Genomic DNA, 18842 nt, shown 5'->3' with positions numbered 1-18842 from the left:
AATAATATATCAAAGAGCCCAATTGTTTTTAATAAACGGAAGCCACAAATGACAGGAAATCTGGACATCACGCTATCCTTGCGGATGCACCTGGCGCTGCGGCTTTCTTTAAGGATGCAGAAAACAAAAAGCACCGCGAACACAAATGTGGAGTACCATTCATTAACACAGATATTCCAACTCACGAGATTTCTCTGACCAGACAATGTTTTTTTGAGCATTAATTAAATATAACGAGGAGAAAATAGTATATAGATTGAACCTTTAAATAATAAACTAATAAGTCGCACTAATTTATGAAAATATATAAAGATTGAGAGAGAGAAAGAGAGACAGAAAAAGATGAAAGCTAAATTATTATTTATTTTATTCATATATTTTATTATTGTTACTTTTCTTAGAATTTAATATTTGTATTCTTTTTCCTGGATAAAGCGCATATCTTCACCGGACAGTTAATTTACTAGCTTATTACTGAATATGAATATGTCCAGATGTGGAAGTCAAATCCCATATTCTGATGTCAGCACAATTCTATCGCGTGTCGCACCTGGAGAAGAGAGCGTTAAATTAAGATTACTCATCTTCATCGATTGCTCCACCCTATATCCGCGATCACAATCGTATATCATATAGCCGCTGGATGCGTCCATTGTTACTTCGAGAAAGCAACAGCTCATTTATCATAACGTTTGTGAAATTGTATCGGGGGGGGATTGTTATCTCTTCTTACTTATAATTAGTTAAAAAATCGTCGTAGCCTTCTAAGCACAATGTCTATTCAGAACATTCTTCTGGCGATCGGAAATCTCATCCCGTCACCATCCTCATCGCGCTTAATTATCCGCGCGATGAGAAGTCGCTTTAAGCGATGAGAACGAAATATCCGATAAGAATAGAGATATAAACGTATTACACGGAGAACTGTTACGCTTCGACGATACGAAAACGGAAAGTATCGCGAGGAGGAGAAACAATGAGATAAGCGTCGGAAATTGTAGTTGTGCTGAATGCAGACGCGAGTCCCCATTCACACCGTTTATATGAATGCGCGAGTAAGCAAGCTCGCGCGCGCAAAGAGACGTCGCGCGTGTTACGAGATGATCGCGGAAGGATCGACGAGATAATTACGTAATTGCTTAGTAATTAAGTCAACGCGACACATTTCCGCGTGGGCGAACGTGGGATGGCATCAATAGGCACCGCGTGCGTTTGATGTAACCGTGTGTAATGGATCATAATAGTCACGGTTGGAATTTATACGGTGAATTATACACATACACACACTGTAAAAAAATTTAGTAAATTTACACAAATAATAGGTGTAAAAATTACACACAGTTGAAAAATTTGTGTTAAATTTAACAAATATCACATGTCCCAAACGGTCCACAGAAATTTTTGTGTTAATTTAACATAATATGGATATGTTAAATGATGACACGAATATTGTGTTAATATTTTAACATAAAATAAATGCAAACTTCAAGTAAACTTAAAATAAATTTTGTGTTAAATTAACATAGTTTTCATGTAAAAATTAACTAAAAACATTGTTAATTTTACATTTTATCATCCCCACTTATATTATAAAGTAAAATTAACATTTTTTTTGTAAATTTTAACAGATAAATCTTGTCACTAATAATATCGAACATATTTATTGTGTAAAATTAAAAGTAAATACACATTGTGTTATTTTTACACTTTTCTTCAGTTATTTTAATAATTTAACATTTGAGTTCAATTAACACAACAGCAATATGTTAATTTAACACAAAAATTTTAACGGGGACCGTTTTTAACAAGAAAACACAAATTTTCCAACTGTGCATGATTAGTCTTGTAAATGTAAGAAATCATGTAATTTTACAGAAATTATGTAATTCCACAAAATTATGTAGAGATTTGTCTTTTATTATGTAAATATATCTTCTTTTATATGGAAACTTACGAAATAATATGATATTTTAAAGATTTTATGTAATTATCTATTTTTGTAATATTACTCAATACAACAGTAATATTCTATATATCGTGTTTAATAATATGTTTAATAATACAATTATAAAAAATATTTTTACATTATCGTTTTATAATTTTACATACATATGTAAATTTATTTTTGCAATCAGCTTAATTACAAATGAAGAAATTAATTTTACTTGTATATACTGCAAATTTACAAACGCGTGGTTTACAACTATTATAATGGGTCTTAAAATTACCCACTATAATAGTTGTAATTTTACACAAAATTTTTTTACAGTGCATATATATATAAATTTATCTTTAAATGTGACGAAAAGTTTCGAATTAATCTTAAACTATTAATAAATATTAATAATACTAGAATGATATCCTCCTGTAATAATTACAATATAAAGAGATATTTGTAGAACATATGTTTAACAGTTTTAGATCCATATTTTTAAACAATGCAAAAATGTGTTATAAAAGATTGAATTTAATCATAATCTTTCATATTTCTTTTTAAATGTAAAATAGTACAGAAAATAATAAAATAAATGTTGTAATCGAGAATACGTTTAAAAAATAAATTTTTTTGTGCGAACAAAAATGATACAATAAAATGATACAATATAAAAGGATGCATAATTAAATAATAGCACAAAAAAAAAATATTAGCCACTATAGCTAGCTATGTGTTAAAGAAGGATGCATAATTAAATAATAGCACGAAAAAAATATGAGCCACTATAGCTAGCTATAACAGCTAATATTTCTTAGCTATAGTTTAATGGAGAATTCTCCGTTAAACTTAATTAAGAAATATTAGTTATGGTGGCTAATATTTTTTTTCCGTGAGGGAGACGATTAAAGTAAGACTAGGAAAAATATTAGGAATAAATATTAAATATTAGGAATAAGAATTATTTTAAAATAGTAAAATCGGAAAAACTCTAATATAAAAATACAAATTCGAGTATAAAGACTTAGTAAGGGCTAATAAACTACTAATTGTAAGAGTCCTTTATACCCGAATTTGTATTTTTATATTAGAGTTTTTCCGATTTTATTATTTTAAAATAATTCTTATTCCTAATATTTAATATTTATTCCTAATATTTTTCCTATTGTGCGCAGGGCCTAAGGAGAAACAATAATATTATCACAGAAGTCGTTCAACTTTGGAGTAAAATATTGGCGGAAATAAATGCAATAAAAATCTCGTTCTAATTAACGTGTACCTAATTACGGAGCGAAGCCGCGTTAAACGGTATACCGTAACCAAGTTCGCCGTTCCGCAATGCGGGTGTCGGTTATAGTTTCGAAGTTAAGTCGGTTAGCGTAGCCGCGTTAAACGGTCCGTTCGCGAACTTTCGTCCCTCTCTCTTTCTCTCGAAACACAAAGCCATCGCAGCGAGGACAAAGGCGAGGCCTTTTAACGGCACCGTATAGTTACGTATTCGGGGAGACACGGCGAGACACGCGCTTTAAAACATCAGTCAGCAACGGCGCCGAGACGTGTCCCAGCCAGATTCCGTATTGTTCTCTCACATGTGGCCTCGACTCATCGACCGACCGACCGACCGACCGACTCTCTCTTAAACGTTCGAATCCGAACAAGAACCGACCTCTCGAGAAAGTAACGAAGGGCGCATTGTAGTGTTTCTTTTTCTTTCGAGGGAGACAAAAAAAGAAAACATCTTCCTTACACCCGTTTGTAGCATTCGTTCTGCTAAGCTGGAATCGATCAATCTTATTTTCTCTTAAAGAAAATAAAAATAAAGAAATAAATTAAGCACATGTTGAAATAAAAAATTTATATTAAAAAAAAATTTCGCTCTTTATTTATTAAAAATACAAAGCGGTATATTCAATTAGACAAATCATTCGATTAAATATTATTAAATTATATATCGCCTTAAAGCAAAAATGCAAAAAAATTGAATGGCATTTTTCTTTTTGATAACAAGCAAGTCTGTCTGGCATCTCATTCATCTCCCTATATATTATTCCTTCGGTTGGAAATGAGAATAATTTACGACGTTAATCGGATTGTCGATGAGAAACCGAGTCACTAAGTGCGATTATAAGAGCGAAAAGTCAGCGTTTATCGGAACGAAGTGAGAAACCGGCCAATTATCGGTGCGAGAGATAGGATCGCGATATCGCGGACGAAACTGTAAATCGTAAAGCGAACGAAATGCAATAAATCGATCAACAGACGATGTAATTGGACGACGGTGGAAAGAAAAACCGCGCGGAGAAGAGATAAATGGGAAGAGTCTAACATCACGACAATGTCGAATCGCGAGAAATATCACAATAGTGTTTCTCTGTACAGATAACGGTGCCCTTCATGGGCTAGAATCTTCCCTTCGACGACCCTTGGATCGTCGATCTTTTTAACAACGAGCTAGAGATCCTTCCTACTCTACCTTTCATTCATATATAATCATATGTTCATCATATGTATTTAATATATATACATATAAATTTTTTTTAACATATATATTTATATATCATTAATTATATATATATGTATATTAAATATATATATTTTTTAAACGTATAAATTAACAATTTTCCTAACATGTGTTTCTTAGACTTGTTTTTAAACCGAAATATCCAATAATAGCATAAATATCATTATGGGGCGATAAAAATTGAAATATGCGCACCATTAAAAACTGCGGCCGACATAACAATGGCTGATAGGATAACAATGAATAACAATGTTATATAGTACACCATGATGTTTGCATTCACGTCGAACACGATATAAGATATCGCAAGGTTATCAACCTTTTTTATTATTTTTTTTTACACACCGCATTTCGCGATACTAGTGCAATAACAGAGCGCAGTTGCATAAAGCGGCCGAGATATATCTACGTAATCTGACTTTTTCTCGATAGAAATGTCGCGTCGCAACGTTCACTCCCGAGTAACGTCCTGGAGGAATTATTGTGTAGATAGCGGGCAATAAATGATCAAATAAAGCATAATTATATCATATGATTATATATACAAATGCATCATTTTAACGATAACGCTGTGAATATACCTATTATCATCACTTTTCTCGACGCGGTTGCTGTTTCCGAAGGACGAAACTAGTGCAATCACCGGCGGATTTTTCAGTAGAATGTCTGCGTGTCCTACATCCGTGTTGCGTAAGCAATAATTGCATCGTATCACGCGACGCGTCTCAACAATCCCGCGTTTCTCGCTAACGATCACTTAACTGCACTCGCGGCTCGACTACGCGAAACTGCATCGCATCTCTCATTCCATGAGATCCGCAGGTTGCGAGGATACAGTTTTTCTCACGAAAATCTGACAAATCTCCAAAAATTAGGAACTAAAAAATTATCCCGCAATTTCTAAATTTTAATTCCTTTAAATTTTTTGGCAAATAAATGTCATATTTAAATCCGATTGACATAATTAATTTCCAATAGCTCAATATTTATTATATTATTATCCTTATTTATCTGCGTTCAAGAGCTCGATTATTAAGCGCTTATATCTTAAAAATGATTAGTGCCTTTTGATCCCAGCTTGCATACGACGAAAAGATATTTAAATTGTGCATGCATCAACATAACGGAATTAATAATATAAGAGCACCATACTTGTAGTGTATGCTTGTATAAACGAATAGATTGAAAGGATAAAACCATTTAAGTGTAATTGACAATCTATATGAAGAGCGGGCCACAGTAAGTTCACTTGACTTTGACGTCCTTAACATCGACTTCTTCACGCTATTCAGTCACGTATAACGTCTAAAGATTCTTCCCTGCTCATTTAGATAGTTATAATCACTTTACCGTTCTGTACTTTCTCGTGGAAAAATAAACGATGAAAAATATTATCTCTCAATGCAACATTTCTGCTATAATAGAAATAAGAATTTTCCCAAAGTTAGAAAATCTCGGAGAAAATATTGCACTGAAATATATAATATATAGCAAACAATAAATAAGAATACCCTTATAAATAATAAGCACGGGAATGTTTATAAAAAATAAAGCAAATAATTTCTATGAGAGTTCTGTCCCTCATTAGAGAGTGGATATATATTTGTTTCAAAAAATTCAGGCCATTTTCCTTCCGCATAAAAGGATCATAAATAACATATAACTTTTACTGCACAAAGATAGAAGGTTTCCTTAGAGAAAAATTTAGGACACACAGAGAAATTCTCAAAAGATTTAATATGATAAAAAATACCGTTCGTTCGTTGAAATTAAGCGGCTATTTGTATAGAAATCATGTCTTAGAGAATGTCAGTGCGTTTCGTCACGCAAAGCTTGACGAGCGAACGCACTCGCAGGCCTTAGTTAGTGAAACGCAACTTGCAAGTTATCATCGGCGCGCACGTGAATTGTAAACAGAAACGTTTGAGTAACGGGGTCGTTACTCTTTCACAGGGGATAATCGTGCGATAACGTAACGTCTAACAGACTAACGTTTCACGCCAGTCGTGGACGATAGGTACTAGAAATTGCTCTTTCTGCCGCGCCTTTATCAGACATGTTTGAGAAAGCTGTAACTAACTTATAAGGTGATGTATAATTTTTATAAATAATTCAAATGATTAAAAAATATTTTTTTACACACTGAAAAAAAAGATTATTTAATTCAACTAATATTTAGTTGAATACGTTCAAATAAATCATTTATTTGAAAGTAAATAATATTGATTTGATATGACAAATATTTATTTGATATAAGAAAATCCTTTTCAAAGCAAATAAATATTTATTTGTTTCAAATAAATGATTTATTTGAACGTATTCAACTAAATATTAGTTGAATTAAATAATCTTTTTTTTCAGTGCAGATATTAAATTTTAAATTTAAACTATTCCAACTTTTATTTGCCACTCATGTAAAATGTAACATTTTTTTTACATCGACAAATCACAATAAAAATTTCTTGTAGATATTTTTCTTGTCGTTTTTACATCGATTCAGAATTATTTTATATTTACATAAATTTTCTTTTATAGAAAATTATTATAAAGAATATGGTTTATAGATAATTATTATAAATGTAATTAATATAAAATTGTTAAATATATTTTAATTATTTAATATACAATGCTGAATCGCCAAGCTTTCGAGATTAATGTCAGACTCGGTAGAAATGCGAAGCGTCGAGGATCGAAAGGAATTCGTAAACTGCACATCGAAATTCTCTCTGCTCTGTCTATCTCTTCTCTAGGAGAGAAGTCAAAGGTCGCGAAAGGGCTTTGGCAGGTAGATGTAGGCGAGTAATGGTGCTTAATAATAGGTTCGTAATGCGCGAGGGCAGGTGTGCGAGTCGAGATGATTAATTAAACAATGATAGGTTTAACTCGCTTCCTCGCGGCTCTTCCACCAGATCTCCAGCTCCTTGTACGATTGATTGATGATCGAACGGTTTACTGCGTCGCGTTTACACATGTGTAAAATGGCGGAAACGCCGGGAAATCGCGATTAATTGCATTATCGTCGATATAATCGCATTCTGCGAATTCTTCCAAGACCTCGACGATTATAGGTCGTTCGACGCGGTACCTGGACGCGCGAGAAAGGTCGTCCGAAACCGGTATTCGAGTTACGAAACCCGGGATATAGAATGGGATGGATGAGAGAGAACCGGACGAAAAAATTCCAGATAAAATTGCGAAATAAATTAGAATACGGAATTTTTTCGTTTTTCAAAGCGCGATTCTAGGAAGAGCAATCAAATGTTACCACTAATATTAAAGATTCGTTTCGAGCGTTCTCTAAATTTGACGTGAAATTTTTATTAACATTCCTAGAATCTCGCGAGAACGTATTCGCAGCTGGGAAAAGTCGTAAAGGTGGAGTCGTGGCTGCTCGAGTCGGTTCGCATTTGGTTCTCGTTCGTTCCCAAGACAGAAATCGTGACCACCGAAAATACCCTGCGATCATCAAGAGGCATCTGTTCCCTTCTTACAAGCACGTGGTGTAAGATGAGGAGGGCTGTTAAAGTGGCTGCTCGAGGAAATATACTCGCTATCTCCGAAAGAGGAATAAAAAAAAAAAAAAACAGGGAAAAGGATATAACACGAACCCGAAGGAGAAATTCCTCGCGTCCGTGAGATGTACTCATTATTTTCTCCTTGCTGTTGCCTTTTTTACAGTTACCACTGTGAGAAAGATAACTGGGATTATATAGGATAAGACACGTATGTATTTGAATTATACGTGTGTCGTAAAAATATATGTTATCACTTCGCGTATTCGTATACACGGAAACATTAATTTAATCATTACAATCATTCACTTAGAATCATCTTCCTCACTTATTTTTAATCCACAAACAAACCTTTCATTATTATCTGTGTGAGCAACCAACTAAATACTTGCAAAGGATAATGATTTAAATATATTATACACTTATCTCTAATATGATTCAAATATTTATGGAGGCTTTCATAAATATTATATATATATATATTCACAAATTTTTGTATGTGATTTTATCTGGGTTTATACATATTATCATCAAATTTCATTACTTTTCGATAAAACTTTACTACAGGTTTTTAATATATTTTGCCGATGTCTGCGAGGGGGAGCGTATCTTATCTAGCCAGGAACGAACTTGTTTTATAGCGATATATACTTTAACGCGGTAAAGAGAAGTTTTATTCGAAGCACGTGCCTGGGTGTTAAGCCAAGCTAAAATTAAGCGGGAAAGTGTCCCTGCCCCTGCTTTCTCTCGTACCTACCCTCCGTCCTATCGCTCGATGATCCCCCTCCTGCTCTTCGATGCCAGCTGGCAACCGGAAGTAAGCGTAAGAAGCCGGCCGAGGAAATAAAGGAAGCAACGAGACGAGGGGTGGTGAAAAACCGGAGACGGGGCTGCAGCCGAGGACCGTTGCGGCCCACTTTTATTTCCGTCCGCGTCGTTATTATTCGTGCACGGGGGTCCTCGCTTGATATCCACGGCGGGATTCATGGGGTGAAGAGGGAAAAAGTGCGTAAAAATTCCAAACGAGTCAAACAGCTGACGCGGCAAATTTTTTAACTTCAAATATAATATGAAATTTAACGTTGTACATTAAAGTGAAATTATATAACAGTCGTGATATTTTTTGAAAGATTATTGATAATGGTAATTTGAAAAAATTATGTTCGAACTCCTGTTTTTCTTTTTACAGTATTAAGTTAATTTAAAACTAAGTTATGATTTTTATTTTTACTTATGATTTTATTTGTTTTTTTTTTCTCTCCTTCGGACATATCATATTCGCAATTTGTATGAAATGGATTATATCGATTTTATAAACCAGGGTTCGATTACAAGGATTTCGTATATCTGTCTTAAAAAGACAGGAGTAAATTCAAAATATCAGTGTATTTATTCAAGAGGGAAGGACGAGGCTATTAGAGTTTCGCGTTCTTGTATACGATAAACCAACTACTTACGCGTGAAAATAAACCCCATCTTCTGGAATAAGTGTTTTATCCGCGGAAGAGAAAATCGTTAACATGGTAATGAAAATAAATCATGGCTGTATTTTTAAATGCAGCGTTGAAAAAAAAGTGAAAAGAAATTTCTAATAAAAGTCTAGAGAGGAGAAATTTATATACTGCGGCGTCTCTTTTCATATGAAAAAGTCTGAAAGGTATAAAGAACAACTTTACTGTCAGTACAAGTACGAGTAAGAAGGAATAAAAGTGCATTTTCGCGAAGTCGATATGGGAAGCCCCATCAAGCTAACTGCTCGCTTGTAGTTCGTAATACTCGTGAACCTGCTCGACCAGGTCGAACCACATCCTGCGCGTGGTCATTTCCGCAGAAGCCAGCCGACTGCTCTGTCCTCTCGACGCTCGCCGCAATATTGCACATTAATAATATCAGATTTCCGAAGTTAAAAAAAATTTATTCTACATTTTTATAAAAATTTGTCTGACCACTATTCTCACAAATTTGATATCGATTGACAAATAAAAATGTTTTATTCGTTTAAATTACCGGAGAATACAAATTTATGTATGTATCTCGTTTCTATTGATTCTGAGCTCAATCTAATTTATTGAATCCTGAGCTTGCACAATTTTTAAAAATACAGTCAATTTTCATTTTTATGTTCCTTTGCCAAGTAATCTTATGAGCTATATGAATAATGCATAGTTTTCAATAATTTTGCGAATTTATGATTAAAAGTGTTAGCTACATAAAGCTCGGTTTACGTTGTATTGTATGCAAACTAGTAACGTATGACATGTTTACATGTCAATATTTTGCTTTCCTCTCTCTCGACCTCGATGTGCCCCCGGGAATGTAAATTCTGATTTCACCGGGATTTGCGATATCCCTAGCGAGATACTTGAGCCTGAAGGTTCAAGGCTAACTATACTTTCAACCGGTGCTCGCGGCTCTCTCGTGTAGCTTCGGGAGAAGTTATGCTGGATGTCGGCGCACGGGAATATTATCTAGCGGATGTAATAATTTATTAATCGCGCCGCAATGATGTCTTAATAATCCTGCAAAGCGTATATCTAATCCTATATATAAAAATAATGAATAATGTAATTGACAATGTGTGTTGCGTTGATTTTATTATCGCGAGTACATAAATCAAAATCATCAAATAAGACGTAGCTTTAATAGACGAAGAGATTTCAAAACTGAAATATATATAAATCTTTAAAAATAAATTTTAATATCTCGCTCTATTTTGATAATCGATATAAGAATGAGAGAGAGAAAGGGCTCTCCTCCTCGTCAAATCGAATATATTCGAAACGCACCGGTATTACATTACGTCTGGCAGACGTTATTTTATCTGCTTCTTCCCTGTTCACCCTTGGGAATTAAAATTCTCGCCGCCCCACGGAGAAAACTCCGAAGCCCGATGCCGTTTGTCCCGGCGATTACCTGAGTCAGCTGTCTTAGCTAGAAGCGCCTTTGCAGAACCTCATGGCATAGGAGGCGGGAAAAAAGCGTGGGTTCTTTCCTACGGGCATTTTCGAACTACCGATTCCCTAGGGAGGGAGAAGAAAGAAGCCTCAGCTGTTTGCCTATGGTAGCCATAGATGAATATCGAATATTTCGTCAAAAGTAGATACCATGACAATATTCGCAATATACTTGCGATTTTTGACGGAGCGATTAATTAATTACATCAGAATGAATAAGAGCAATTCGTCCTACATTGAATTACACTGCATTAAAGATGGATTTTAATTTCTTAATAAGATATAATATCAAAAGTGAATATTTTTTCAGATTTAGTACAAGTGAGAATGCAAAATGTTTCTTTTAGTTTCCCGTTTGAAATTACCTATGATAATGCAATTGCATCGGAGGAATGAAGAATTAAATTAAAATGTGTCGACACGTGAGAGAAAACACGCCATTGTTACGCGCTGTGATAAAATCGTGGTTTTCTCTATTTTACGGTTGTAACGGAGCTTGAAAAAAACGTGAGTTAACGTGAGAATTCTGTTAGTTGATCTTTAAAATCTTTTTTTTTTTACCAAACTACTTCAAGTTATCTAGATAGAAAGAACATTGATCTACAGTGTAGAAAAAAGAATCAACAAGAGCACTTAACTTTAATGAGACTGATTTGTCACTTTGAGTTTGCTACGTAAAAAATTTAAATTCTTTTCTTCTATTATAGCAAAGAAGATAAAGCAGTCTATTTATGGTATCCACATTTATTTATCTTTATTTTTATTTTCATGCATTGTGCACTGTTTAATAATCATTTCATGAATTTATTAATTTAGTCTGCTATAAAACTTTTGGAGATGAACTAAAGTCGATAATTTAAAATCGATAATTATAAACGTAGCGTTCAAAACGCGCGATTAAAAATGCTACATTCTACACACATTTCACAGATACTCTTTGAATAGCATTTACATTCAGCTCGCGCACTATCTATCCTTTATTACATTCTCGGAGGTGGACCAAAGTGAATAGCTTCGAGCGACTCATTAACTCCGGCCCTTGCACCTCCGTCTTTAGATGTTACCTTGTTTCTTGCCTCCGTGAAAAACGTTTAAAAATAAAAAAAGGACACCGAGAATAAGAGATGCTTTGTGTTGGCAACACCACCCGGAGCTTAATCTCTCTTCTTGGATGAAACTCGCTTTCGGCACCTTCTTATGATCCGTTTCCCACGGTGCCATAAGGCCAGGTAACCCCCGGGAATGTTTTCCCCACAAAGTGAAAACCTCTTCACCGCGTTCGTCTCTTCATCAACTCAATCTTTTCTACTGCTCTCTTCTCGTTTTCTCCGCTATCCTCCGTGAAATTGAGATGAAATGTTGTCCCTTACAATTAGCGTCCTTTCGATAGGTAGAGAGAGAGTTGCCAAAGGTAATAACGCCGTGATAACGTTAATACGTCACATTCGAAATCGAGGGAGAGAAATCGATTTGCATACTTTTCCGAAGAAATAATTACTTCATTAAATTCTTAATACTTCATTAAACTTTTTATTAAAAAATCTAAAAGAAAGTAGAAGAAATCTGAACTCTTGCTTGCCTTTCGATCGCCTGTCGATCAAATTTAATGACAGCAATGTATTAAAATGTAAATATTATACGAAAAATTACGGATCTTACGTAGGACGCGAAAAAATATCGTAATCATCGAGAGTTGCCTTATGCAATTGCAGCAACTCGAGCGTGAGAGCATTACATCGTATATCCCCCTAGTAATTTGCCGAGATCTTAATTTTATTCAATAACCTGAAGCAGATTTTCCATGTCGCACTAATGACATAATTATAACCAATTTCAATCTTCCTAATCCTATTATCTCGACGATCGCTATTGTCAATCCGAACCAACAATCGCGATTTCGTCACTCAAAGTAGCCAATTACACCCATAAAACCGTCGTCTCCAGCTGAAAATCCTTTAATCCGAAAATCCTTAATCCTCGGTGAGAAAAAGAGAAAAAGTTCTAGTGCTCGCCGGACAGATACTCACGGACTGGTATCTTCTTGGGATCAACAGTGCCCAGTCGCTCCTCGATCATGTCGATCTTGCGACGCAGGTGACCGCTCCTATCGGCGACCTGGCCCAGCTCGGCGGTGAGGCCCGCGAAGATGTCCTCCGCGACGGTGAGCAAAGAGGCCAGCTGCTTGAGGGAGCTGGTAAGGGCGCCGTTCGCCACCGCCTCGAGCTCGGCGCCCACCGGCCACCCCGGATGCGAGCCCGCGGGCACGTGGCCGCGGCACAGGTGCCGCGGCTCCACTTTTCGCATCACAAACGGCATCACGACGACGTCGAACGCAGTGAACCGCACTCGCGCATAACACACTCTAATGTCGGGTCCCCCTCATCCATCACCGGGGCACCGCGTCGTCGCGGTCGCCGCACGCGGTTCCGCGGCCGAATCCCGCCGCGGTTCCGACGCGGCGCCGACTACGCGACTCCATGAAGCCGTCACTTTTCAACCTCCTTCACTATATCCCTCCTCTCTCTCTCTCTCTCTCTTGTTTCTATTTTTTTCTCCTTACCCTCTCGGCACTTTCACTCCGCACACTCTCGGTCGAACCGCGAGAAATTCGATTCGGATCGATCAGGATTCGCGCGCGATCGCGAGAAAGACTCTCGCCGGGGATCTTGGGTGCGACACCATCATCCTCGCGGTTAGGGATCTTTCGAACCGCGAGATTCTTTCGCGCGCGATGAGATTTTCTGTGGGACGGCGGGTTCAGGTAGATTCGGGGACACGAGGTAAATGTGAAAAAAAAAAAAAAGAAAACACGACGGTGACGGTGAGAGGGTCGGTCGAACGTACCGCGCGCCGCGACGATGCTACGCGAAGTGCCGGCCGGTTTGGCGACCAGTCGCCGACCAGCCGGCTGGTTCTCCCATTCAAGTTCTCGTGCGAAAGCCGCCTTTGATCGTCAGACATGCCGCCATCGCCATCTGCCGACCCTGGCTTTCGAGAAAGATATCTACTGCCGCTACATTGCTTTCTCTCCCTCATTTTATATTTAAAATATAAAATAAAATAAAATAAAAAAGAAATATTAAAATTAAAACACATTTCGACATATCATAAATTCATGAAGTACGCAAATAATGAAATATTAATGTGAAACATTTAGCTCCTGCATCGTGTTAGTTTTAACCAACAATGAATAACGCTACAATATTTCTCTCGTATTATTTTACATTTAAAATATATAATAAAAATGTAGAATATATTTAAACAAATTAACGTAAATTCATGAAATATGCAAATGATAAAATATTAATACAAAGTTCCTGCATCATGTTGGCTTAACCAACAATGAATAATGTAGAAACTGAAGGATCTTCGGAAGCTACACATTCTAGGTGTTGCATATTCTGTAACTTGAAGCTGAGTTGTCGAAAGTAGCGAATAAAGCATCTTATCCTGCGACAGGTTTCGTCGATATGTTACACACTAACCGTAAGTGTTGATTCAAACTCCAGAAAATTATCGCCCTTCTCGTGAAAATAAGAAATTTTTAAAAAATGATGATAAATTATTTTATACATGTATAAAATAATAAGTAAGATTAATATTCACTCGAAATTAAGAAAAATTAAAAAGCATTTTATTGTGTGTTAAAGTTACTCAATTAAGGATACCGAAATGGAATTTTCTAAATTTTTTATCTTCTCGATTAACGGGAGAGCTTCGATGTACATGTTAATTGATAAAAAAAACAACATGAACAATGTATGAGCAAGTAATTGTTGGATGCTATGCATAGTGCATCAGAGACGAAATATCTACGACATGTCTACATCACACCGGAAATTGATGATATCAAATCACCGATGCAATAAAAACTTGAACGTCCGCGTGACATTCTTCGCGAGGCACCATTTTAGAATGAACCAGATATCCCCATCAATGGTTACAATATGAGGCACCCGTAATGCGCCCACAGGGCTAAAAATATTTAAAAAGAGCTCTCTCCCTCCCTCTCTCTCTCTCTCTCTTTGTACGTGTATAAGCTTCTTTATATTTTATATTAATCGCAAAGAATAACAAGATACATGCGATCCCCAATTACACGTCCATCCTCGCGCAGAAACTTCACTGGTGGACGACCTGGTGCTATTCTAACTTAGCGAGAGACGTGTCCTGCATACGCGCAAACTATCGATCCGCGATAGCCGCCGCCGATCGAGTTAACGAACGTCGTAATTCGCGTTTATTTTCATAGCCAACTAAACAAAAAGTTACAGCGGCGGTAACAACTCGACGAGTGCGCACAACGCTCGTTAGCGTAACAAATTTAACGGACAATACCAGGGAGCCATATAGGGACGCGGGATTCGATTCGGCGTAAAGTAAGCTAGCCGGAATTGGGCTTGATGTAATTGATAGTCCAAACTTATATTATCCTTGGGCGGGTCGGTGTAATGGGCGAGGATTACCGGCGCTTTTCTTTCGCCTCGCCTTAATTTGCGCGCCGCATGTGCGCAATTTCACACGATAAAGTCCCGCACTTAGCGCGAGTGCTCGGGGATGACTCTCCTCTCCGGAGATCTATCTTTCGTCGGGAGAAGCGATCGCCTCCCCGTAAAACGCGTCGAACAACCTAATTTTACGGAATGTAAAAAATGTCAAACGAGCGAAATAATAGATAGATGCCATATAAATTTTCAAAGAACGTCTATACATATATCTTTAGTTTATAAAATTCAAGTAAATTTTGCGACACAAAGTTTTTCACATTTAAAGCCACAGATAGTCAATTAATTTTAATTTTCAATTTTATTTGTTAACATTTTCATATTTGTTTAACGCGATATAGAATTTAATATCAATATGAGATGAAAGCATTAGACAGACATGATTGTTAATGATAAAACGATTAATGATTAAACGAGTGAGTGATTTTGAGAATGAATTTAAAAATGTAGGAATCTGTTTTTATGCCATCGAAAATTAGTTGAAACACTGTACGAAACTCGAAATCAATTGATTATATGTTTGGTGTTCATTCGGACCAATGAACCTGAAAGAGTACTTACTTACTTACCTATAGGATAAGATTATACATGCCACAATGTACCGATTTAAAAAGATTTTAAGGACCGAACGTTATGTTGTTCTCGAAGCAAACAGCTTGTATGTGCTTTTTTATGCGCTTTTTCGGCCGGACTTTATCAGAATGGTACTTGAAAATGATTAGGCCGCGGACTACTTAAGGATGCTAAAATCGTGTTCCTCAGTTCTTTATTATCCAGCGCGTATCTCAGTTCTTCGTGAAAGAGATGCATGCTTAGTGATCGGCATGAATCAAACGGATTCCACGAAAAAGTACAGTCGAAATAAAAATTGAAGGCCTTACAGAAATTTCAGTCTCATTTTATTTCTTTTTTATCAAATTATTACTGCTCAATGCCAATATAAATTTATTATTCGACGTTGACATTTTATTAAGCATGAGTCACATATGCAATTTATAAGAAAAAAAATATATATTTTAATTTTTTTTAAAATACTCTTTTCTCTAAATTTTTGTTTAAACACTGTCTACAATATTTAAATGTTATACATGTAGAATATAGAATATAAAAGAGTATAGGATAGGGGATCAGATAGAATATAGGATACGTTTTTTAAATATTATAGTTATCTAAGAAAGCAAGACTGATTACGTTTTGAAAAATTCAATTAAAGCGAATTAACGCAGAACGCAGAATCAGCTGATGAAATCTTATTGTATTATGAATATATAATTTTCCTCGAATTCATAAGAAAATATATACTTCAACATTTAACATTTTTTCTAAAATGTTTAAATATTATATTATAGAATATAAAATATAAGAGTATAGGATAGGATACAAGATAGAATATAGTGTATGTTTTTAAATATTATAGTTATCAAAGAAATTTACGTCTTGAAAAATTCTAAAGCGAATTAACGGTAAAATCAGCTGATGAAATCTTATTGTATTATGAATATATTATAATTTTCCTTGAGTTTATAAGAAAATATATACTTCAATTTTTTTAATGATATTTCTTTTCTCTAAATTCTTATTTAAATATTTTGTTTAAAATATTTAAATGTTATATAATGTAAAATCTAGGACAGAACAAGATAGAATATAGAATATGTTTTTAAATATTATAGTTATCAAATGAAGCAGAAATGATTACATCTTGAAAATTTTAATTAAAGCGAATTGACGCAGCTGGTGAAATCTTATCATATCGTGAATTATAATTTTCCTGGAATTTTTCAACGCTGATCGCTCTTCGAATTTGAGTTAATTCCACTAGGTTTTCATCCCCACATTGAATTTTCCGTCTATTATCAATCTCATTCCTCTTCTTTCGTATAATGCGATTCATTGTCAGCGTAAATCTCTCAAACGAGCTTAACCTTGACAGAATTCTTTATATAAGTATAATTTAAAATGCGCTAAACCCGATCGAAAATGCAACGACACCAAGTTGCACGAATCGAACATTGTTTGTACAATTATTCGATCATGTAAGGATCCTTAAGGATCCATTCATCTTCTATTCTTAGCTCCGGTATGTTCGGACGACCGTACCTATCGTATGTATGTACATATATATATATATACGAGTTACAGGCCACGCTGTTTTTAGCTCATGCGCAAACAACATTGAGCAATGGGTGCTCTCCGATGGGATATCCGACCGGACAATCGAAGGTTCAGAGTGCATAATTACACGCGGTGACAGCGCCCCTTAAGTTAGCCGGGGATCCCCGACTGCCCACACAGGACGAACTCGAATACGTAGCGCAACGTTTGGTCCTTAAAACCAGGCGCGTTTCTTGTTTCAACCGGGTTGCAATGGCCGGATTTACCTGCTGCCCTTTCCTGCCGACTTCTTTTTACGAACGGAAACGAATGGGGGAGGTGGGAGAGGGAAATATATCTTCCGCGCGCGCGGGGTTTATTGTCAACAGACCTCGGACAATGGCCGAATTGAAGGACAGAAGTGAATTACGAAGGAGTCGAAGGGTTCCGGAGCTATTCGGAGCTCGACAACATTGCGTATTCGGCGAATAATTAAGAGCGCGCAAAAGGGCCGAGGAATCTGTTGTGACGGAAAGTGTATTTAATCGAGACGGTATTTTTATATATATTTTTTTTACGGGCGATCGAGCAGCTCGCTGGACGTCAGCCTCCCTCGTCACAACTCTGCGAGCACGACGTCTATAAATTATGTCAAAAGTATGAATTTTCAAAAAAAGTTGTTTGAAATTCCGGTCCTTTGTATCTGTCTTCAAAAATGGGATTCCTTTTCTTAAAAAAAAAAAAAAAAAAGTGAATATATTCGAAACTATTAAAACACACATTTATGCGCTCTTCTAAAAATATCCGAAAGTTCTCTTTTGTGGAAATTTTGCGAGACTTAAATTTATTCCGAGAAACGCACATTCATCAGTTGACGATTGTAAGATTAATTCGCGTTTAATATTTACGGTCATTCACAACTTTAAAAAATCCTGCATGTAATATAATATTTTGTATCCCGTTCTCTCTCATGTGTGTATATGATATTAAACGAGAAAGGATAAGAAGAAATATCTTTGTAGAGATTCGGGATTCTGTAAGCTGCGAAGGAGAACCAAGGATGTGTATCCGATCGTCTAAATATCTCGGCGAGACGAAGAATCCGCGTTCGGCTGCGAGATGCAACAATGTTGTATTCAGGAATGTTTCACGGGTTCACCGGGGCCTTTCGGGGGGGACGCCTGTACCATTCGATAGGCACGCAAACTGGAAAACAACAGGCCGAGTTATTTCGATCAGGCCATTCGTTGGGAATCTTCGGATTCTACAAGTCGCGACACATAGCGATTTATACGTACGAAAAAATACCGGAAGGGTTGCCGC

The 18842-nt window shown here is 36.1% G+C and overlaps 1 protein-coding gene across 2 annotated transcripts in view; it reads right to left on the bottom strand.

Annotated features, from left to right (window-relative positions):
• Window positions 1-18842, bottom strand: part of Gukh (NHS actin remodeling regulator GUK-holder) — a 199329-nt gene that overhangs the window by 80894 nt on the left and 99593 nt on the right. The window contains exon 1 of one of the 2 annotated variants that reach the window (XM_083051087.1): window positions 12948-13777. The exons of the other annotated variant lie outside the window; for it this stretch is intronic. Coding sequence (XP_082907213.1) covers window positions 12948-13236 — 289 coding nt within the window. The 5' untranslated portion in view covers window positions 13237-13777. Of the gene's footprint in view, window positions 1-12947; window positions 13778-18842 lie in introns of those variants that run through there. 2 annotated transcript variants of the gene reach the window in all.

This window comes from Prenolepis imparis, unplaced genomic scaffold (assembly GCF_030444845.1).
Source record: "Prenolepis imparis isolate NDT839.2.m4 unplaced genomic scaffold, iyPreImpa1.0 SCAF_12, whole genome shotgun sequence".
Taxonomy (NCBI): Eukaryota; Metazoa; Arthropoda; class Insecta; order Hymenoptera; family Formicidae; genus Prenolepis; species Prenolepis imparis.
Note: the sequence above shows the minus strand (reverse complement) of the source record. Positions and strands in the feature narration are given on the sequence as shown.